Here is a 24,139-nt window from a genome sequence, read left to right as displayed (position 1 = left end):
TCAAGTCACATTTAAACCTAAATTAAACAATGCAACATTATTTCTAATGCAAGATCAATTCCAAAATGAGATTCAGTAAAAAGAAAATATATATAGAGAGAGAGTTATTCAACGCTTGATCTCTCCACACTTGTTGTATTACCCTGATAACAACTTTAGTAAATATATGTCCTATGCAATTGAAAAAAAAAAATGTCAGTGCTTACAGCCTGCAGGTCAACTGTAAGTAATCTTTTTTGCACGCCTTAATTTGTACGCTTTATCTTTAACTCGCCTCGATTTCTATTGCCATAATTATTTCTTCTATTTAGGAAAAGGTTTATACTAGCCATTAGCTAGACTTAAGTGTTCTTTAGTTTAATTGGAGTCCTTAGTTGGTTATAAGGACAACAGGGTAACTAAATTGTAAGTCAGTTGGTTTGTGAAAAATCTGGCCTATTCATAAAAATTCAGGTAAAAATGCAGCCTCTTTGTGTATAATGCCAGCTAACTTTGCTCTCAAACTCTAAATAGCATTATCACTCCCAAGAACATATAGCTTACACCATCTGAAGAGCAGCATGGCAGAACTAATAAGCTCCCTGTAAATGTTGACATTTGTTGGGGGAAAAAAAAAAAACTGAAGTCCTGTCTGAAGCGTTGACTTCTATTATAGCTGCTGGGCTTCCAGCTAATATAGTTTGACTGCTAGTTGTAGCCTAACCTTGTGCTATGTAGCTCTGTTGCCCTGGCTGATTTGTAGCTTGTTGACAGCACTTGGCATTGGTACCATTTCTTTTCCGAGGTGGATGAAATCCTCCATTACATCAAGCTCGTTGCCCAAGAGATGTTCAATATTAGGAATGACAGGGTTTCCTCCTGAGGGGCCTGTTGTCAGGCTGAGTCAGCTTAGCAACTGGCATGTTGTCACTGTATTATATCTCCAACTGCCTTGCCCTCTGGACACTTTTGTTCAAAATAATTTGCAGGAATGCAATCTGTTTATTGTGGCTGTCTTAAAGACAGAAGGCCAACATTGTGATAACAGTAATTTAAGATATATCGACTACAAAATGACCATTGTTTTATATCAATAGGAGAAACTTCAAGCTTACAGGGCTACATTAGAAGATTAAAAAATGTACCCTCTGTAAAATCTGACAAATCTGTAAAGCTTATTTTGTGGTTACAGCTCTGTTTACCTAGAAGAAAGTGTATTGTGTATTGTTTGTTTAAAGTTTGTGGTAGCTAATAGCTATACCATGAGACAATACATTTTCCACTAGATAAACAGAGCTGTTACCACAAAATAAGCTTCACAGATTTGTCTCCCTTCCATTGCCATCAGGTACATTTTTCCATTTTCTAATTGGTATGTATATAATTGATTCCTTAGTTGGCAGGTGTTCTGAGTCTCCACACAAGAGCCAAACCCATATGGGGAATATGATTCATACCTTTTAACCTGTGAATTTCCTGTTTGTATGCCGTGGTTTTTTCTGCCTCCTTATTGCTGTCCTCACTGTCAACATAAAAATCAGATTAGCACTTCATTTGCATCGCTTGCATTTGCAAGCTAGAACTACATGACCAGACTGTTTGAGTACCCAGTTGCTGCCTGTCAACTGGTTCAAGATATCGGAAATCAGATTTGTTGTGGAGTTTGATGGTCTGTATTCAAGTAGTTTTTTAGGTTTCTAATATTTTCTTTGTCTATTTCTGCCATTACTTGTGATGATGACGTCATCAACGTATCTTTTAAATGCAAATAATTCCTCAGGCTACTATGTTAATCATCCATAACCTCAAACCTACCTCAAAACTAAGGTGAAATAGTAAAACATGTAAGAAACTTCAGTCAAGCAGGAAAATGTTTTGGCTACTACCTTCATTTCTGTATAATTATTTAATTTTATGTTCCTTTTAATATGCCTGGTTAAACAGCTAGAATTGTAAAATGTATCCCTATGCTTAAATAGGTGCGTTTTATCCTTAATTGGCACATATCTTGCACACTCACTAATGGCATTTTGTTAGAATTAATCAATTTAGCAAGGTTTACCTGCATCTAGACAGCAAATAATTTATGGAACAGCAAACTGGCTTCTAAATAAATTATTACCAGCTAAACTATGCACAGTATCTACAGTGTTGTATGCAGTTTGGCAGAATTGTATTTGTGTCCATCTCTTGAGGAGACAGGTTCCTATGGTATTATAGAAAGGTCTTTCTTAAACAGTTTAAGTAATTCATTTTAGATTTTATATATATATATATATATATATATATATATATATATATATTGCCAGCAATGTGAGTAATCAGACTCCTGTTAAATCTGCTCTTAACTGATCAGACTGATTATATTGTAGGTTATCCAACCAGAAATCAGTCTTGCCTGTCTGCAGGTCTTGAATTGAAATAACTGTTAAAGGAAAAGCAGTTTTCTTTAAGCAGTTCACAGCATGTTTAGCATGAACTTGATGCTCGCATTGCTGGCACATGATTTAAAATATATATTTTCAAAACTCAAATCACCATCTCAGTCGTAGAAAGACCTTTCTGTATTGCCAGAGGACCAATCTATTCAAAAGATGGATACAAATACAATTTTGCCAAACTGTGTCAAATAATGTAGACAAAACTATAATATGCATTATTTATGGAACATTAAAAGGTTACATATTTTTTTTAATTAGTACCAGTAATACCCGCCATGAGTAACCCCCTTTGTAGGGTCCCATTATCTCACAGTATGTGACGTCTCCTAATCTGCGCATTTCAAGGGCAGAGTCATATTGCAGCACAAATTGCTTAGTGTCATTTCCCCTACAGGTCACTTTATTTATTTATTCATTTATTTATTTATTTATGCAGTAAATGCAGCTGGTAATTTGCAGCTGACTTGATAACTAATAGAAAGAAAAAAAATGTGTCTAAGGGAATCTGACTTATTTACGAGAGCTTATACATTTATATATGATTGTCCTGTCAGTTAAAAGTAAGGATTATGTGTATATTTGTTACTTTACAGTAGTTTGGGGTGTGTGTCGATATTTGTATATTGCAATCCTTTTGGGCCTGCACACTGTGTTCATTGTATTCATTTCAAGTTGTAGCTCAGAAGTAAGGGTTGCTAATACGTTCAGTATAGTGTGGCACTTAGAGTAATTAGTGATATGTGGGTGTTTCATAGCATCATGCGGTAATATTATTTATCTGTGGCCATAGTGAAGTGTAACACATAATAGTGGTGAATACAAGTTATTTGACTTGGCCTTTTCCATAATGTGCCTCCCCCCAAAACAACTTTGTATCCCCCTTAGCGCACCCTCTACCACCGGGCCTATAGAGAAGGTGGTAACTACACTGGTTCAGAAGTTCTCACAAGTACTATATGGTGTTTTTATTGCCGTCATTGCATTGCATCCATGGTCACCAATAGGCAATAGGGCATTCTGTGTTATTCTATATCAAAAGAATATTCTATATCAAAAGAATCTGAGACGATCAGATTGGGACCATTGGTTCATTTGGTGTGGAATAACCCAAATGGAATCATGTCTTTAAGGTATGACTATGGCCTGGCTTAAATCAAAATTAGGGTGGTGTCATAGCCATTATACAGGGAGTGCAGCACCATACATTTTTATTTGATCCCAGCCCAGGATTGCACATGGAGTTGGAGCAAAAGGTCAATGAACTGGTTTGAAGTAATTTGTTTGATTGGGGTTAATTGCATAAAGATTACAAAATAATATTTCAGGGAGATTTTCACAACCACCAATCAAGGCTTAGCTCATTTATTTATCTTATGTTGCTTTCTCACGACATTTGTTGTAAAATCCTATTAGGAGTGGCCCAGATTGTAACCACAATGCCTATTAATACATTTTAAATTTTTCTTAAAGGAATTAAATCTAGTGAAGATTCACTACAAATATTGGTTTGATTTTCATTTCATTATCTTTAAAAAAAAATAAAAAATAGAACTGAATTAACCCGTACAGTTTACATGACAAATTAATTAATTATAATGAAAATCCACTGTTTTATTTTAAAGAGAATTGCCAGTATTACACCGAAAGCATGGTTCATTATTAGACAACCGTGCATTCACTGAAAACGAAGGTGTTCCACACAAAATTGGAATTGAATGCAGTATTTGTTTATCATGAGCCAAGTAAAAATAATGATTATACTTGTACAAAGTAGCATTTGTCTGTCTGTAAAACAGATTTTTTTTTTTTCTGCATGTAACAGCTCACCATTTTTGGGGAGAGCCACCTTGCAACAAAAATGGGTACAACAAGAAAAAAGCCTTCCCTAAAAGTAACTGAAATCAGTATACAAAGCAAGCCCTGAGGGAAGTGACCTTGCTTTATAAAACTGTCACAGGTGACAGATTGGATATTGTGAAAGAATCACACTCACCACCGTTCGTTGCCCCTTTAAAAACACCGACCCAACACACACAAATGGATTTTTAAAGAGCGGTTGCGCAATTTTTTAATAAACACAGAAACAAAAATAAACAAAACAAACACCTAGCTCTCTTTGAGCACTAACTAAAACAAAACAGGAACCTAAACTAAAACAGGACAGCTAAGCTGTTTACCTGTACAAAACAAAACAAACAAAACAAAACACACAAAAAAGGCTTCACACTATCTTTTTCTTTTAAAAACAGCTGTACCCACACCAGCACAGTCGGGCTTCTGCCCTCTTCAGCAGCTGCCTTGAGCAGACTGACTGCTTTCCTTTTAAACCCTGCACCTGGCTCTAATTTTCAATAATAGCCAGGTGCAGGTACTGATTAAACAATAAAACAATTAAACAAAAGCAATTAAACCATTAACAAAACAAAAGTGTGCCTTCCGCACATGTTTTTTCTGCAGGGAGGTTTTAACCCCCTCCCTGCTGTCTCACACATCCTCCCCCATGTCTTTTCAAGACACCGGCCATACAACGGCCACCTCCCTCCACCCTTAAAAGACCACCCACCCTCAAGTCCACAAATGTCAATTTTCGCCCTCTTCCACGGGCGGGCTTGAGGGTGGGTTGGTCCCTCCGGCGTTTCCAGGGAGGGACCCAGGACCGGCGAGGACGGACCCAGACGGCTTGTCCAGGGCGACCATAGCGCGGACCGGTGACCGGGAGCCAGGACTGACAGGCAGAGGCGTGCGCCTGTGGACCTGCGCAGCGACCTATGGAATCCCAGGTGGAGTGTAGCACTAGGCAAGGGGAGCGGAGCAATCAGCAGGGGGAACGCTAGTGACCTCTGCCCCTTGCGTAGCGACGTCTGCCTCTTGCGCAGCGACGTCTGGGATTCCAGGGGGAGTGGAGTAAGGGACCAGGTAAGCGACTGTGCCTGGCAGTGCTGCGACCTGGGAGCAAGGTCCAGCGCAGGGAGGTCTGGGCATTCCGGCCAGGTGTCCACGATGACGGGACTGGGGACCTCTCTCGGCAACGCCGGACTCACTTGCATGGATGATGGTTCTGGGAGAGGCGGCTCCTCCCCTCTGGGCTCTGGTAACGGCAGCTCCACCCCCTCTGGCTCTCGGGACAGCAGCTCCACCCCCTCTGGCTCTCGGGACAGCAGCTCCACCCCCTCTGGCTCTCGGGACGGCAGCTCCACCCCCTCTGGCTCTCGGGACGATAGCTCCCACTTTTGTAGCAGCAGCTCCAGTTCGGTTGGCTCCCGCTCCGGTATTATCCACGGGGCCAACCCCAGCTCTTGTGTCTGCCTCTCCATCTTCCTTGTCTGCTCCTCCTGAGCAGCGGTGTTTTTATTAAATCTCTCTATTAATTCTTTAAAATCCATTTTTGGGTCTCCAGGGGCGCCCACACTCGCTGCCACCATATGTGAGCTAATCACACTCACCACCGTTCGTTGCCCCTTTAAAAACACCGACCCAACACACACAAATGGATTTTTAAAGCGCGGTTGCGCAATTTTTTAATAAACACAGAAACAAAAATAAACAAAACAAACACCTAGCTCTCTTTGAGCACTAACTAAAACAAAACAGGAACCTAAACTAAAACAGGACAGCTAAGCTGTTTACCTGTACAAAACAAAACAAACAAAACAAAACACACAAAAAAGGCTTCACACTACCTTTTTCTTTTAAAAACAGCTGTACCCACACCAGCACAGTCGGGCTTCTGCCCTCTTCAGCAGCCGCCTTGAGCGGACTGACTGCTTTCCTTTTAAACCCTGCACCTGGCTCTAATTTTCAATAATAGCCAGGTGCAGGTACTGATTAAACAATAAAACAATTAAACAAAAGCAATTAAACCATTAACAAAACAAAAGTGTGCCTTCCGCACATGTTTTTTCTGCAGGGAGGTTTTAACCCCCTCCCTGCTGTCTCACAATATGTATTATGCATAATGCCTGCATTATCATTTACAACCCGAGTTGAAGTTCAACATTCTTTGTGTTACAATGACAAATTATTAAAAAAAAAAAACTGTTGAGGATAAATGATTTTTGGATAGAAATTATTTATTTTTAGGATACATAACACATGTATAAAATATCAGGAATAAATGGAGGTGACATTAAGTGGGGTTTGTAGCCAAATGTTTTCCTCTACAAATTATTTGATATTATTGCTTTGGTTAGGTGGACACAAATAATTCCCTTTTTTATCCCAAAGGATAAATGCTTTTGGCTATCCAGCAGTTTATATAATTGAACCTTTTTTTTGTGTTACCATTGCCAAGTATGTTGCAACTGGAAATAGTGTTATATATCAGTAGTCTACAGAAAATATTTTTTTTTACCAAAGCAACACTTTTAACTGCGTATTTATTTCAGGTACAGTAGCTGAATTCAGAATGTCTTGGCTGGGATTATTCTCTAACGCTTAAGGACTAGATGTATAGAAGTGTTGCGGCTGTCGCAATAGTGGCAAATCAGTTGCAAACAAGTTGGAAGTCTTGGGTGAAATGGAATAAACAAACGCAGTGCTATTTTCTATGTGGTTCAAGCTTAGATGAATATGTAATTATGTGTGTTCCTGCATAAATTCACAAAAAGGAATTTTGATTATGCTAGAGATCTCGCTAAGAAGACGCAACAGATATTTAAATTAGTATATTGCAGCTCTCTTCATTAACATATTTTCTCTTCGTACATATGACAAAATGTTTACTTTGCTAAGTATGTTTGCGCTGCGACTGGCAGTCCTCCCAGCTGTAAAATTGGATATAAGTCTGTCCTCCCTAGAAGTCATTCGTCTCAGTTGACCCATGCTGAAAATAAATATATACTGTAGGAATATTTTCAAACTCTTCTTCCCCCTGAAGTAATAGGCCTCTACGGAGATGTACTAGAGCAACAGGCAATGTTTCCCAGGACTGCCATAGAAAATACAGTTTTATATTTTCATTTATTTTAATGTGAATATCTTAGAACTAATGAAAATAAATTACAGGAAGGCTGATGATTTTTTTTTAAACAAAGATAACAATACATTGTGCCATGTGTGTCTTTTATTGTATACGTATTTTCGTATTTTATCAATGACAAAGCTAGGGGTTTAAAAAATATGCAAGTTCACTACAAGCGAGAGGAATGTTTTATTCTTTCCCCTGAAGAAATAGGCCTATTATTTTAACTAACTGAAAATTGCTGATGTGCCATGAGGTAAAGGCCAATTCCACTGCACGAGAAAGAAAAGATTGATAAGGTGCCGATTGATATCTGACTGGCCCAGAATTGCTTGAGAAATGTGTGAATGTCAGTGTGGTTTAACCGTCTTGTTCCTTCTAATTATTGACAGTGAAACAGGTTCTCCTGTAGATTTCTACAGTTTACAAAAAAAGGTGCTGATTTACAAAAAAAGTGATGATTCTAGTGCTGACAAATAGTACTGAAATGGTGTACTATACATACTATCTGTAGGTTTTTGATTTGTGAGTGCATTAAGTAGCTACAAGCAGTAGGTATACTGTACGTACATGTGGCATGAGAGTCATGCATACCTGATCTATCCTTAACAAAGAACCATATTTCTATTTTTAAAATCCTACTTACCACTCATTATGTTAGTGATTTGCAATAATATGTTCTAATTTACACCTTTACCATTCCCTTAAAGGAATGTGCTAGGAAAATGTGGCGTCATGTTCCCAAGGCAACGAGGCCTGTGGTTCTACACAAACCTGATCTTTTCACTGCCGTATGACTATAGCGTACTGTAGTAATTAAACTCAGCATACCACAAATTATTTAAATTTGTTCCTAAAATTAAACTTTCATCATAGTTCTGTAATTAAGGTTTGATATGTATGTAACGATAATAATAATGTTAATCATAATAATAATACTAAGGCAGTCGTTGTACAATAGAAAAAAACTTTAATATGCATTAGTAGAAGCATAACTGCACAGCATTTTTATATTTATAGTGACTTTTTCGGTACTTCACTGAATAAAACCATATAGCCATAAAAACGAACTGGCGACCACTTGTTGCTGGTTTGTTTAGAACCAGGTTTGTGGTTATTAAGCCTGTTGCTAAGCAAATGACGCATTGACATTCCTAGCGTATTACCATCAAAAGATGACTGTCGCACATGGCTGTACCTTAACTTGTCATTCAGGGTCATAGGTCAGTGAGTGAATAGTGAACACTGGTGGCCCTAGTAGGAGGGTTCCACTGTATAATTTTAGCAATAAAAACCTGATTGAGGGCATGTCGGCCACTTTGGGAAATAGAGACGCAGCATTTTTCAAGACCACAACCCAAGCAAATATGATTACAATTCTCTAGTAAGTTGACCGTTAAAAAATAAATTGAAAAATATAAACCTGAACAGTAACTTACTATTTTCTTTTCAATCGTGCATTCATATGTACAGTTCATGGAAGTATACTGTTCTGGCATTTTAAATTAGGTGTTGAAAGGAGGGTAGATCATTAAGCTTCCGTATTTAGATTGTAAGTGCTGCTGATTATTAAGAGTGTGCTTGTCAATGAAGTCAGTTATATAAAATAAGGGGCGCAGTAATCTTCAGCTGCTTCGAAATTAATACTAGAACATGCTGTCTGCAGCTACAGTAGATCTTTATTTCACATATAGCTAACAGGGTTTCCTTGAATGATTTTTCGCTTATGTTTGAATTTGCATTGCTTAATTGAGGTGGTTTACCATTTTTATTTAGCCAATAAAAAGGTCTAAAGAATTCCCTTGGTGGCTGTGCTGCTGAGAGTTCAGAGAAGCTCTTTAATTCCTCTTGGACCAGGCTGGGTCAGGTGCTCTCAAGTCCTGTGTCACTCACTTATTTATTTAAATGACACACTCCTGGCCGCAGATTTGTACACTTGTAGGTGTACTTTTAAATTTTTCACACAGCTCTTTTTATGCTGATTTTGGTAAAAGTTTTTATGATAAGAACTGCACGATTCAGAATGATGCAGTGGGACATGTGACATGCAACATCTTGCTTTTGTTTGTGTTTTGTGTATAGGGTGTTACACCATTCATTTCAATAGGGATTTGTTCGGGACCCAAAAATCATGCTGAATTATACAAAATGCCAGTATGTGGGCTGGATTATACTGGTTTTACTGTAACTCTGTAGGGTCCTCAAATATATCTGTTGCCTTTTATGGTCTAAATTTCAGCCATTTTTACATTCATGTTGCAGCTGAGTTTGGGAGCATCTGCATTTTCTGATTTTTGTACTCTTGACATTATAGGTAACTATTACCAGTTGTCATTTCATTCAGTTAACCAGTAGCCATTATTTTCTCTTGCAGACTACAGTGTTGACAACATGCAGCAGGCTCTTCACCAGTCTGTCTTCCTGTCAGCCATGTCTGCTCAACCCAATCGTGACCTTCCGCTTTGCTGGGAGCAGCACTGCAAACTGCTGCCTGGAGTGGCAGGGGTACAAGCCAGCCGCGTTGCACACTGGACTGCCGATGAGGTAAGACTTTTGAATTGCAGTGTTGTGTATGACAGGCAGACTTAATAATAATTTTAAATGTTAACATTTTTTATAAAATATAAGCTGTGTACTGGGTGTCCCCGTTTCATACAGAATGTAGAAACCTGTACCTTAGGAAAAAAGCAGAAACGACAAAATCTCATCTCGCTAAGGACTCTCAACAGTCATTTAATCTCTGAACTGGGCTGCAGCCAAATCAGTGATGTGAAAGGCTTCATGTTCTAGTGAAATAATCCCCTGAGCCATCTTTCTGTGTCATTAAACTCAATGAGCACGCTCTCGTCTCTGCATTCACCTCTGTCCTTGGTATTTTACCATCTCTGCAAAATCTCTTATATTCCACCCCTCCAAGGACTTTTAATAACAAAGGTTTATTTTTATTTTTATCTTAAGCAAATGGGTGTTTATTGGCCATATTTCAATGGCCAGCTCTTGTGTGTGAAAACGCATTTCAGAATAATTATCCAGCCAAGCTGCCTTTCACCCGTTATAGGAAACAGAACACTGACCAAGTGCACCTCCTAAATGTTTCTTTGATACCGACAACCAGGTTCAACAGTTTCAGAAATGGTTCATTACTTTGCTAAACAGAAAATACAGTCAGTTCCTGGGATAAAGACATCCCTCACTGCTAATGTCTTCATTCACTCTTTGATTGTTGTTGCTTTACCCACTTAGAACCATCGTGTATCCTCTATTTATTTATTTTCTGTCTGATTTATTCTACAATACTTTTACATGGACCAATCCTGCTAAAGGTTCAATTGAATAGCTGTATTGAGAAGAACGGTAGTTCCCCGTGCCAAGTTATCAGCAAAGCGCGAGAACTGCCAGACTCTCTATACAGCAAGGATACTTTACGTGGTTTCAGGGTATTGGCAAAGCAAGAGTAAATCAGCCAAAAGCACCATTTCACTTTTAATGTGTAGCTCCCAACACTCTTAGGTGAAATGTAGAAAAATAATTAAATACCTGTGTGGCAAAGTGGTTTGCAGTGCGCAGGTGTAGGGGTGATGCAGTGCTCAAGACAATGACAGACAACAAAGTACCGGTGAAATGGAGGTTTATTTTTATAATCCAAAATCTGATGACAAAACAGTAAGCAATAATGATAACAGACAATACACAATGGTTAGCGTATTGATCTGTTGTAATCCACGGGTTGGCCCCGAAATAATAGTCCCGAAATTTAAACACCCACACTTAACACAAACATGATCACAAGTCCACAGTGAGTGCTATAGTGCTCTTGGTGCAAATACAGTTAATTGTGACACAAGTGCAATGTTGTCTGGGTTTGGTGCTGGCCTTTAGCGACAGCTCCGGATCGTGTTAGCCATCTAATAACAACAAACAAACCATAATAAAGGAACAGATCACTTCGCTACGTCCTCTTTTGTACCGTCAATCATGACCCCTTGGTTAACGATTTCAGCCGCTCCTCCAATCCACGGCTGCCACGTGATTTCCCTTCCGGGTTGATGATTTAGTGTACTGTAGCTCTGCCCCCTTTCCAGATGGCCAACTTCCGCCTAACCCTGGGAATCAATTGTCTGTCCATCCAGTCCAGGGCACTCCTGTTCGCTTTACACAGTGCCCTCACAGGTCAGGAGGGAGATTTATCACCAAGAATCATTCTGTCTCTGTCACAACCTGTCATACAGTACGAGAAAGAAGTCACCAAAGTAAGGTAAAAAAAGGTCTGGCATGCGTGGGATTTGAAACTATAACCTTCAGTTTGCAAGCGTGTTGTGTTATAGGTCAGTGCTACACAATTAGATTTTTCGAGTCATCATTCATCTTTATCTTCATCATCATCTGATCTTGATCTCTGAAAAATGTTGGTTTCCTGTCAGTGTAACGCACACTGTGGTCCTGTGGCAAAGTGGATGCTGAGATGAACAGATGCAGAGGTGATGCAGTGCAGAAATAATCACAAGTGAAAACTGTAATCCAATTTGGAAATGTTATTTTTATTGTTAACACAACAATCCTCCGGCAATACACCCCTGATGTAAAGCTCAGCAGGAAAACGATAATAATGATTTGTAAACAAAACAAATAATGCGTTATCCGCTCCCACAATACTACTAACACGAATCACCAGTCCGGGTGCGTGCAGTAGTGCTCAAGGTGGGTGATAACAAATCACAGTAACAGTTACAGTGTTGTTGTTCTGGGTAGTGCTGGCTCAAGGCGACAGCTCAGGAGATGTGTTAGCCGTCTAGTGAATTTACAAACAAAAGACAATTACTAACAGTGCTACAAACAAACAAAACACTCACAAAATATTTCTAAATTATTTTTGGGAACTCTCCCGGTCCTTCCAGTCCGTGCTTCTCTGACCCAAGCGAAGGAAAAGATCTATGATTCTCCGGCCCCTTTATGCCATTCCGCATGACCCCTTGGTAAACGATTGTAGCTGCCTTTACTGTCTGCAGCTGCTACCTCGTTTCCCTTCCGGGTCAAAATGTTCCTGCAACGGAGTCTCGTCTTCTTCCAGGCTGACCGACATCCCGTACCAGGGAAAGAACTGTCAGGCCAACCCATCCAAAGCCTTTCACTTTCGCTGCTTAGCGCCCTCACAGGTCAGGAGGGAGATTTACAACCAAAACTCATTATATTTCTGTCACAAGTCCCTATTGCCGCAAGGAAGCACGGTTCCTTTCGATATACTAGTTGATGTTGTTTTACTAGTTGAACGCACTATATCATTTCAACACAGTTAAAAATTAACTAAGAATAACATACAGTAGAAGCCTGTTCATCTGAACAACTGAGGAACATTGCAATGGGGAACATTGTATTAATGAGCATTCAGATGTTTACAAAACAGCAGTACACGTACATATATTGCACTCTAAAGGTTTATTTAAAAATGAGTATTTTTCTGATAGGCCCATACCTGAGTGTTACACTGTATATAACGTCACTCTGCAAAGCACATGTGACAGCGGTACTGAAGCATTATATACAAGTACATTAAATGTAAAACTGATTCAAACAAGTGAAGCACTGTTTTATATTTGTATGCACATACATATCAGTTCATTGCTTTCACATTTTTTTTTAAATGTTAAAAAAAAGGAAAAACTATAAACTGAATATAGTACTGAAAACAAGTATTCCATAGTGCTGTTGGTCCTGGAGCTTTACGCTTAAATTTGTGTGGATATTTCCCCCAAAACAACAATGAACGTATTTTATGATGTTTGAAATTAAATAAGCGATAATATAGTATCCCCTCTTTCTTAACAGCTTGTCTAACTAGGGTTCCCACATGTAATTTTACGTTTCTTATCAATAAATTCACATTTATTATTTTAACTGTCTTATCTCTTCATACAACATAAAACGTTTTTTACTGAATTAAAAAAAAAAAAACTGGTATTGTTCAAAATTGAAGTTTGTATAACATGGCTAGGCAAAGATCTGCATGCAGCTACCAACAATTACTAGGCACGAAACCCCGGACCCGGCACAAGCAGATAACTAAGAACTTGAAGCATATCTGGAAGCGACTGTAAGTGTAAATCACGGTCAGCACATACTAGGATAGAAACAAAAATCCTGTCCCTCTTCCCACAGTATATAATGAGTAAAAGTGAAAAATAATTAATAAGTAAGGTCAATAAATAATTAATAAGTAAAAAGCACGAATCATGTAAATCTCACTTGGACAGTGCGATTTAAACTTGCCATGTTAGGGAGTGTAAATATAGCTACACAGTTACACGACAATTCCGTTTAGGAATAAAAAAGCACAATGCAGAAGTTGATAAAAACAGATACATCCTGTCGAAGCTGATTGATTGTGTGGGGTTTTGTGGTGCTTTTGAACTGGCATTACGTGGACACGATGAAACCGAATCATCTTTGAACCCGGGAGTGTTTCGTGGTCTGGTGGATTTTGTGTTGAATATAGATAATGCAATGGAGGAGCATTTAAAAATGGCAGCTGTGTTTAAAGGCACATCTAAAACAGTGCAAAACGAGCTGTTGGACTGTATGCTTGACGTGACCAGGGAGTTCATTGTGCAGCAGTTAAGAAGCACTGAATTTGTTGCTATACAAGCTGACGATACCACTGATCTGTCAACAAAGTGCCAGTCAGTGCTGGTGTACCGGTATATTGATGGAAGCGGCAAAGTCGTGGAAAGGTTTTATAGTTTGTCAGCTACACGATTCCTGTGCAGACTCAATTGCCAGTGCAGTGGTTGAACAACTGGACATGGTCAGTCAAGGAAACGGAACAGTCAGACAAGGAAAAGGTAATAGCTCAACTCTACGATGGCGCCAATGTAATGCGGGGTGAAACTGGGGGGGGTCTGAAGAAAAGTGCAGGACAGATACAGAAATGCGCACTACGTCCACTGCTATGCGCATCAATTCGATCTAATTATGCAGCAAGCTGTATCAAATCTTTCGGGTGAGGATTTTCTTTTCTGATTTGTCTGGTTTACCCGCTTTCTTCTCACATTCCCCCAAACGTACTAAAGTTCTGGATGCCATAGTGGGAAGGAGGCTCCCAAGAGGGGCACCGACACGGTGGAATTTTAACACTCGCACTGTGAATGTAATATACAAGCACAGAGAAGACCTAGTTGAGTGTTTTAAAACGATCGAGACTTCTGGGGATTTTGAGTCCATTGCTATTCGCAAAGCCTGAGGATTCACAAGAATGCTGGAAGACAGGGAGTTTCTTTTCTTTCTTTTTCTTTTTCATGAAATCATGACCCATATTGACATGTTGTACAGCCAGCTCCAGAAGCGAGATATTGACACAGTGTATGTTGAAAAAGTTACCACCACGTTTGTCAGCAGCATTGGCAAAGTGCAAGAGTCATGCAAGAGTCTGATTTTTTTTTTTTTTTTTTTTTTTTTTTAAATTTAGTCGTCGCCAATTTTTTTACCCCGGTTTTTCTCCCCAATTTAGCATGCCCAATTATTATTATCTGTATCCTCGGCTCACCGCTCGCAACCCCCCCGCCGACTTGGGAAACGGAGGCTGGAACACGCATCCTCCGAAATGTGCTCCTGCCAAGCCGTCATTTTTTGCACTGCAGATCCATAACGATGCCACCAGACCTATAGTGCCGGAGGACAACACAGATCTGGCGGCTCCACTGCAGAACCACAGGCGCCCTATCAGCCACAGGGGTCACTGATGCGCGGTGAGCCGTGGATTCCCCTGCCGACCTAAGCCCTCCCTACCCGGGCAGTGCTCAGCCAATTGTGCGGCGCCCCCTAGGAACTCCCGGTCACGGTCGGCTGTGACATAGCCTGGATTCGAACTTGTGATCTCCAGTACAGGCATATCCAATGCTGGACAGAGGAAAGCTGCAAACAGAACAATGCTGGACAGAGGAAAGCTGCAAACAGAACTTGATGTCATTTATGAGAAACCAGAATTTTGTTTGGCTAGTGGGGCTGTGGCACTCTTCAGTTTATTTACTGAAAACAACCTACAGGACACATTTTCTGAGACTTGACATTGCTGCGTATACTTATTACAACACCAATGACAACTGCAGAATCCGAAAGATGTTTTTCCCCGCTGAAGAGAATTAAAACTTTCTTAAGGAACACAATGTCGCAGGATCGACAATGCGTTGTCCATGCTGTTGATTGAGAAATTGCTGATCGAGGAGATACTGGAATTCAACAAGTGAACCATTGAGAAATTTGCTGCCCTCAAGGATCGCCGAGCAAAGTTCCTCTAAGTAGGCGAGTACAGTTTGACTTAAGAAATACAGTCAGTTACAAATGGTGCTCTATTAAAGCCCCTGATTGTGTACTGTAAATTGTGATACCTAATGTGTGAAAGATAACTTTTTTTCGTGACTTTTTTTTTCTCAGTCAGTAGTCACTGTATGCGCATAACATTGAAAACATACTCTGCCAAAACCGGTCCTTCTCAAAATATATATTTTTAGTTTTTAGATTATCGCCCCAAAATTCACCGGCCACTACTGCAATATATGTATATAATTAGCTCAAAGAGCAAGCTGCTCTATATATATATATATATATATATATATATATATATATAGTGTCAGTCTTATTCGGGACTTTTAGCCCGGTCCTCTAGTGTAAAAGAAGATGTCAATCGTAGTAGTCGTTTAAACAGGTCGGTGCATGTATCTTTATTCACAAAAAGTTTAAAAAAACAGCAAACAAAACAAAACAAAAGCCTAGCTCCATCTTGGAGTTACTAACTAAACTGTGATGGTTCACTATCTAACAACCGGGCAGCTAAGCTGCTTACCGGCTTCTTCAAAAACAAAACAAATTATTTGCACGTCTGGATCCTGCAATTTTTGCCCATTCTTCTTGGCAAAATTACTCAAGCTCTGTCAAGTTGGATGGGGACCGTTGGTGAACAGCAATTTTCAAGTCTTGCCACAGATACTCAATCGGATTGAGGTCTGGGCTATGTAGATTTTTTTCCCCACTTCGACATTATTATTTTGTGTAGATCAGTGACAAAAAATCCTAATTAAATCCATTTTAATTCCAGGTTGTAACACTACAAAATGTGGAAAAGTCCAAGGGGGGTGAATACTTCTGCAAGGCTCTGTAGCACCCAATTACTCAACCCTGGGTAATTGCAGACTGGCCCATTCTAGTCCAGGTATTCTGGGAAACGAAGTTCGGCTGGCCAGCTTAGACCGTCAGGACTACATTTTCCTTCCACAATTTTTTTTTACATAGGATACAGGCTGTGTCTTATACGCGGCCCCATATATCTTCCTTCGATGACAGTGCCATGCACTTTGTCACAATATATACCATTGGGGCACAAAGCAAATAGGAACTGTAAAAGCGGTAGGGGTCAAGGTTGCCCCAATTGTTTCTACTAACTTGGCTTGTTTTTTCAGGCACAATGAAAGCGGATTGAACTTGCATCAAAAACACAAGCCCCAATGGTTTCTTGGAACTTGGCTTATGTTTTTGATAGCTCCACTTTAAATGGCTGGGCACTTTTGCTAACTTGCCATTTTTTCACATTTCCAATATGTTTTGGTTTCAGATATATTATATACCCTTTTAAAAGGGAAAACGTACATACATTTTGCCTGGTTGGACAATGATAGCAGGTACTGTAGCTGAAAAATACCATCTAGTATTCAAAAGAGGTTGCTAACCTCAAGGGAGACACGGGTATAGAGGGAATCGATAAAACATGTATTTACAGAAAAGATCACCCTTGGCAATCCAAGAATTATCTAGTTAACATAATAGAAAGACCATGAGCCAAATACTGATCGAGCCAGGCGCAATGTAAACGCTTATACCAAAACACTCTTAAACAAGAACCCTTCAGAACAGCTGTGTTCCACATTTGACTTTGTATGGCTAAAACAGCGTGGGTGTTGACATGTATTTAAAAGGGTCAGTATATAAAACTTGGCTCTACTCAGTTTTGTTTAAAAAAAAAAAAAAATCGCCTTTTTTGTTCAGCATTATCAGTAAATATGTATAAAAGGTGAATGTTTAAAAAAAAAAAAAAAACGTCCCTTGTTTTTTTCTCCTCACATTGCTCGGTAGTAGAATGTTTATTTCTAACGGGGTCCTCTGCGCCCAATTATGTATCTCAGTTTCATCGAGCAGTGCATCAAATGGGAAGTCAGGTCTGGACTCACCAGATTCACCAACAAAGTAATTGCTTACTGTGCATCTGCAGGAGCAGATTTAATGTTTTGGAATCTAAAGTAATTACTACTAGATGCCCCAGAGTATTACAAAACCACAATATATTGTACTGTACAATGACAATAAGTGCTCTGCAAACCACACCAGAGAATACATTTAGAAAATGGTGCACATAATTGTTCTGTCCGGGTCAATAAACCTGTCAGAAAACAGTGATGTATTTTACCAATCAATGTTTCTTTGGAATGTCATTGGGCTTAAAGCTTTCTACCTAGTTCATTTGACCTGCACTTTGCAGTTTGGCCCAAGCTGTTACTGGCACGAATGAGACTCGGAGACGGAGAGCTGCATTTAAAGCACAAATGCACACATTTATTTTACAAAAACAAGCAAAAACATTGGAACCAAAATAAAATGGTTAAACAAAACAAATCCTTATTGTCCAGGCTATCATGGGCACACCTCCTAAACTCTCCTCAAACTCCTCCAGCTCAACAAAGGATTTGGCTCCCTTTATATAGCATATGGCTGGGGTTTGATTGGTCATCATATTATTCAATCAGTTCCCCAGTCATATTCCTCACGTGGATTCCGGCAGAGATGGAATTAATCTCATACCTGCCAAACAAATTCAATATTGAAACAATGCCACACACAGACACACTACATGGCGTGCTTCCAGCCTGCCACAGATACCAATTTAGATGATTTATTCTTCCTAATTTTATTTACACATTTAAAAGAAAATCCACTTGTATGGAGAATCTCTATTTTCCAACATCAGTTCCTCACCGATTATTCGGTTATGTAAATGGATTGTCTTGCATGTATTTGTAATATATAAAAACTATATCTTCATGTTCAAGTCATTCACTTTGATACAGTTCTTTTGTAACTACTTTTGATGACTAGGATGGCTGGGTTTACGCTACGAAAAAAAAAAAACTGTCCTTAGAGCTAAGCCATCTCAAAGCTAGCATAAAACTGGCCCATGTAAATGGTGTATAGAAGAGGCTTGTTAAAAGCAGGGAACCCTTTCGGGTAATTGGGAAGGATGTAGAGGTTTAGCTTTCAGCTTTTAGCTCCTGCAAGTCACCATTTTCTTGTAAGCTGGTAAGAAAGCCACTGCAGTTTTGAAAGTTTGTGGTGCACTGTGGGAAAAGAGGTTTATTGTGTACAGGTGCAGGAGTGATGCAGTGCGTAATCAACAGAGAGGTTTATAATCCAGTTGGGAAATGGTTTATTTTATAATCTAGGTCTGGTGACCAAATAATAATCCCCGGCAATACACAACAATATGAAGTGCACGGATTAAATAATAACGGGGTTCCAGTCTCAAATAATAAACAGCGTATCCGTCCCCACAATGTACTTACACGGTCACCAGTCCTGGTGCGTGCAGTAGTGCTCGTGGTGGGTGATACAAGTTTATTCATGACAATAGTGCAGTGTTGTTCCGGGTTTTGGTGCTGGCCCTTGGCGACAGCTCCGGAACGCGTTTAGCCGTCTACTAATAACAATAATAATAATTAGTGACAAAAACAAACAAACACTCACAATACGTTATTGCAGGTTCTCTCACAGGTCTTTCCGGGTTCTATTTGTAAACCAAAGCGAAGGAACAGATTGCGTTTCTCCGTCCCCTTTTATGCCATCAAACATGCCCCTTGGTAAACGAGTGCAGCCACCCCTCCAATCCGCGACTGCCACATCGTTTCCTTTCCAGGTCGATGAGTTAATGCACCTGAGTTCCACCCCCTTTCTGGCTGGCCAACTTCCCTTGAACCCTGGGAAAGAACAGTCGGACCAACCTGTCCAAGGTACTCTGTTCTCACTACTTACCGCCCTCACAGGTCGGGAGGGAGATTTACCACCAAGAATCACTGTATTTCTGTCACATGCACATTCAGAAATTGCATAAGTAACGTGAATTTAATCTAACAGGTGCCTTTCGCAGCCTAAAAAAACTATTAAAAAAATAAATAAATAAAACTGTTTATTTGACAATCTGTTTATGTTTGAAGCCCTTAGTGTACTCTTTTATGTAGCTTTTTTTTTGTATTGGCTATGGCACCTGAGCCAATACAAAAAGTGTTTCCTACCACGGAACAGACAAGGTTTTGCTGAACTAATGGCACTTAAATGTATTATTATATTTTGTTTGCTTCAAGAGTTTTATGTCCCTTCTATAAAAGTTCATTGCACATTTTATGAAATTCCAAGTATAATTCATTAGGGTGCTTTTGTTTGGTTTGATAGATTTCTATTAGAAAGCAATTTGTTTAAATATAGTGTTGATATTTACCAGTTGAGAAGATAGAGGCCGCTTGTATTGGTTGCCAACAACCAATTCTTCACAAAAATAATTTATTTGAACAAATTATTTCCATTATTCTTATTTTTTATTTTTAGAAAACAAAAAAGCACAAACAAAATCTCACAAAATTTCAACGCGTTTCGACAAAGTCTTAATCATGAGTAGACCAGTTACCATTTAATATAAAAATATCATAAAAGTGGTGGTTCACTGCATGGCTACTTGTATTTGTAAATTGGCAATAATAACTTATTTTGTTTTCAAACACCCGCAAGCTCTTTTGCTGGTCCACTTCACTTCTCATTCCACACTGAAATATCATAGGTAAGCTCTGTAGCACCACTGCTGGTTTGAGTTGGGAATGCATACTTGATCAGCAACCCCTCTTTAGTCCTCTGGTGCTGTTTCCAAAAAGAAAGACCAACCATGGCACTTGGTAAAGCATATTTGACGTATACAGTATAACAGTATCCCAATTGGGTATTTTTGTTTTTCATTCCCCTCTAGCTACAGATACAGCACTGCATCAAAATGTTGCTGATTGAGTTAATTATATAGTAGACGGTAGTTTACCATATTAATTGCTTACATATTTTATGTCCCTGAGGTGTGTCATTGTAACTGTGTGGATTTTAATTTATTTTATTTTTTTTAATATTTGCATTGAGACCACACAGTGTAAAGGATGTGCACAATTATACTGTTGCTTTTTATATAAATAATAATGAGATGCTATCATTTTATCTAGGTGGCTAGCTTTGTGCATTCTCTCCCTGGATGTGAGGAGCAAGCTAAGCAATTTAAGGAAGAGGTAAGCAGAGTAAACATTGCCAGGAGACTCCCAAATGTTGCAGGGTCCACAAAGTGAAGTCATGAGTTTTATGTCCCTTCTATAAATGTGTAGTTAATTTAGTGGAACAGGTGCCATATAGCTTTCAGTACAGACTGGAGAATTAATTTGTAAGTGTCAAACACTACAACTTTAGGGAATGCGGTACACTCCACAAAAGCTTAAAAACCAATTAAGCGTCAATATGTTGTGGAAGATTTCCAGATTGTGTTTCTTTTGATGTATGGCACACAGCCACAGTGAGAGAACATGGAGTTGTAGTACAAAATATTTGTAGTAGATTAGCAAATCTGCAAAAACATACAGTTCTGGTCAAAAAACTCAACATGCAGCTAAAACTCTCAAAGTGCCCTCTTAATACAGGAAACCTTTAGCTTTTAAAAAAAAAAATACTTTAATCCCAATTCTGTTAATGTGTTGAATCATGATTAATGAAAATAACTTTAGCAAACTGTATTGTAATAAGGAGAAAGCAATTATGTTATAACATCAAATATTGCTGAGCTTGGTATTGTTTTTCACTGGCATTTTGCAGCTGTACAAATGAATCTTCAGAAAATAGTAATGACCTTCCATATTATTTTACAGCAAATTGACGGAAAAGCATTCTTACTGCTCAGTCAAGTGGACATCGTAAAGATAATGAGCGTCAAATTGGGCCCGGCTCTGAAGATCTACAATTCCATTCTAATGTTCAAGAATGCTGAAGACATGAGCAAAGACACAGAATCAGGAAATACTGAGCTGGATACATGAAGTAAATCATCACTCAGCTACCAAGCAGCCAAACTGTATTCTGTGCATTCGGCTTTGATGTATTAGTACTATTAAAGGGACCAAGGATACATATGTTTTTGCAATGACTGGATTAGCTGTCATTGGCAAAGGATAATCATGGATTCTACTATTTATATTTCTTGTGTAGTGTAATTCACACTACTAAAGACACTGGACACAGCCTCCTGTTGTTGGTTGCCTTTAATGCTACTGGGATGTAATGGCTTACTAAACTGCACAGAACATGCATTATTTATAGATTGTATTTGCTTACATGATTTTTTTTTTTACAGAGTTACAAGAACTGACAATCAACAAACCTAAAGCATTGCATTGTAGCACCATACAGGTGTTAACCATATAAAGAAACAACAACAGCTAAACAAAAATCATTCAAAAGTTCATTTAAATCCATTGTAGGTTCATTTTTGCTATTTTGTGAAATAAATACACATATGATTTTAGTATAGTTAAGGATTTGTTGTATTTATTGTAAGCAATTTATAGTATCTTTAATATTACATACAAGCAGCTAGAAGAGTATTTATTTTGAATAGGTGCAAAATGTAGTTTTGCTCTGGGAAATTGCATTTATATTGCTATGAGTTCATTAAAGCAGTTCAGACCAGTGCCACTCTACTTTTACAATTTTACAGTTGTTCCAAGGTGTGACATTGACTTTTTTACCTGCTTTTTCAAAGGTTTGCATTTGTATGAACTTCAGTTTAATCCTGATTGTCATTACACATAATTACGAAGTACTGTAATTTACACAAAAAAAGGAAATTGCCAGTATCTTTACAAAATCTCTTGCAGCTGAAAGAACTGTCAATCATTGCTCCTTGTGCTGAAATACAATTTTCATTAACAGTGATTTTGGTTTTCTACTAAGCTAAGGTTCATTACTGTGCATTTATTATACACGATAAAACAAATAAAGATCTGTATTTCTTAGACTTTGCAATACAAATACGTTTACATCTCAGATGGTGAAATCTGTAAAACAATACTGTCAAAATTCTAAAAGGTAACTTTTGTTTAATATATTTGAACAGCTGTATAGCACACTACCTGTTATTTTGAGTTACTGTATTCCTTAATGGGGGCGTATTAAAAGCAAGTAAATGTAGTAATACATAGAAATAATATGAGGATACTTAATTTTAAATCATATGCAGTTTAAATAATGTGCAATGTAGGTTAACAATACAGGGCATGTTATAAACTAGAACAGATTTCTTTAAACATATTCAGTAGATAAAATATATTGTACATATTTGTAAACTGCACCTTTTACTTAACATTTAATTACACTTAATGTATGGAATAGCCAGAATAAACAGCAAAAAAACAACATTTATTTAGAAAGCTAATGTTCATTCACATGATGGTTTACACTTTTATTTTAATATCCCTTGAAATAACTTGCATACAGTAGTTGGCACAGTTGGATTATCATTTAGTCTTTATTTATTGTAACGATGAAGTAATGAAAATACATATTGATGAAGGAGTGTTGTTATTTTTTGTATTATCAGTGGGGAAAAAAAATAAAAAAAACTTCAAATTACTTGTTGGTTTTTCTGTGCTTATTCAAGAAATGGGTACAGTATTAAAAAAAGGAAAGCTTATCAACGGGCTTGTCTCAATGTGTTCAGTCCTGGGTTACTGTTCAAGTGCATTTAAGAAACAACATAGACATTCTATTTATTAGGTATTCCCTGTGATCACAAAGATAGCCACACTCTATGTAATTATGCCTATTTATATTTTAGTTGTACTGTATTCTTAAAGTACATTACTCTTCACATTGTTTGCTTTTAAAGGGTTAATTACTGAGGTTTGACATCTATTGTGCCTTTAATTAAATGCAGAATTCTTGTATTTATATATATATATATATATATATTTCCAATTGGCTTAAGTCTTGCATCATAGGTAATGGTAATGTCCTATATTATGTAACAATAATGTGATATCTTGTAACAATTGTAAGTCGCCCTGGATAAGGGTGTCTGCTAAGAAATAAATAATAATAATAATAATTATGTTAAATCAGACAGCCATGTCCTATTGATTATCCAAACCACACATTAAAATAATCTGAATTCTTTGGCATTCCCTGAAGACATTTCACACCTGAAAGAAACAGAGACACCACCGATATTAACAATTATGCTTATGATACGTGGCTTTTGAGACCCTAGTAGAATGTGCATGTAATGTGTAACGCTCAGGTAGGGTTGTGTAACCTGTAACCTGTAACACAGGAAAATCTTAATGCTGGGGCTGAAAGAAAATGTCTTTACCCGAGTCAAACATCCCTGAAGGTACAATGCTAGAGCAGCCCTCTTCTCTGTAAAGAATAACTTTTTCTAGCAGTGGCTCTTAACTCATGGAGCCTTCTCTGAGCTGTTTGCAGTATGTAACAGTCCATAAATGGCTTACTCCAAGTTTTGATTTTGTTCCTTTTTTTTGTTGAAATGTTGCATCCCATAGGAGTTGTGTGAGGTAGGTAGGCCTACTGTAAGACAATATTTGTTCACTTCACTAAATGTAGAAGAGATCAAACATAATTAACACAATGATAATGG

General features: G+C 38.3%; 1 protein-coding gene across 2 annotated transcripts in view; it reads left to right on the top strand.

The window, feature by feature from the left end:
* Nucleotides 1–23,115, top strand: part of LOC117435279 (lethal(3)malignant brain tumor-like protein 3) — a 115,619-nt gene extending 92,504 nt beyond the window's left edge. For both annotated transcript variants that reach the window (XM_034058322.3, XM_034058321.3), the window contains 3 exons: nt 9,755–9,924; nt 20,667–20,729; nt 21,357–23,115. In XM_034058322.3, the coding sequence (XP_033914213.1) occupies nt 9,755–9,924; nt 20,667–20,729; nt 21,357–21,524 (401 nt within the window). In that variant the 3' untranslated portion in view covers nt 21,525–23,115. The remainder of the gene's footprint in view (nt 1–9,754; nt 9,925–20,666; nt 20,730–21,356) is intronic.
* Nucleotides 23,116–24,139: the final 1,024 nt, after the last annotated feature.

This window comes from Acipenser ruthenus, chromosome 3 (assembly GCF_902713425.1).
Source record: "Acipenser ruthenus chromosome 3, fAciRut3.2 maternal haplotype, whole genome shotgun sequence".
In the NCBI taxonomy this organism is placed as follows: domain Eukaryota; kingdom Metazoa; phylum Chordata; class Actinopteri; order Acipenseriformes; family Acipenseridae; genus Acipenser; species Acipenser ruthenus.
This window is presented reverse-complemented; position numbering and strand designations above follow the sequence as displayed.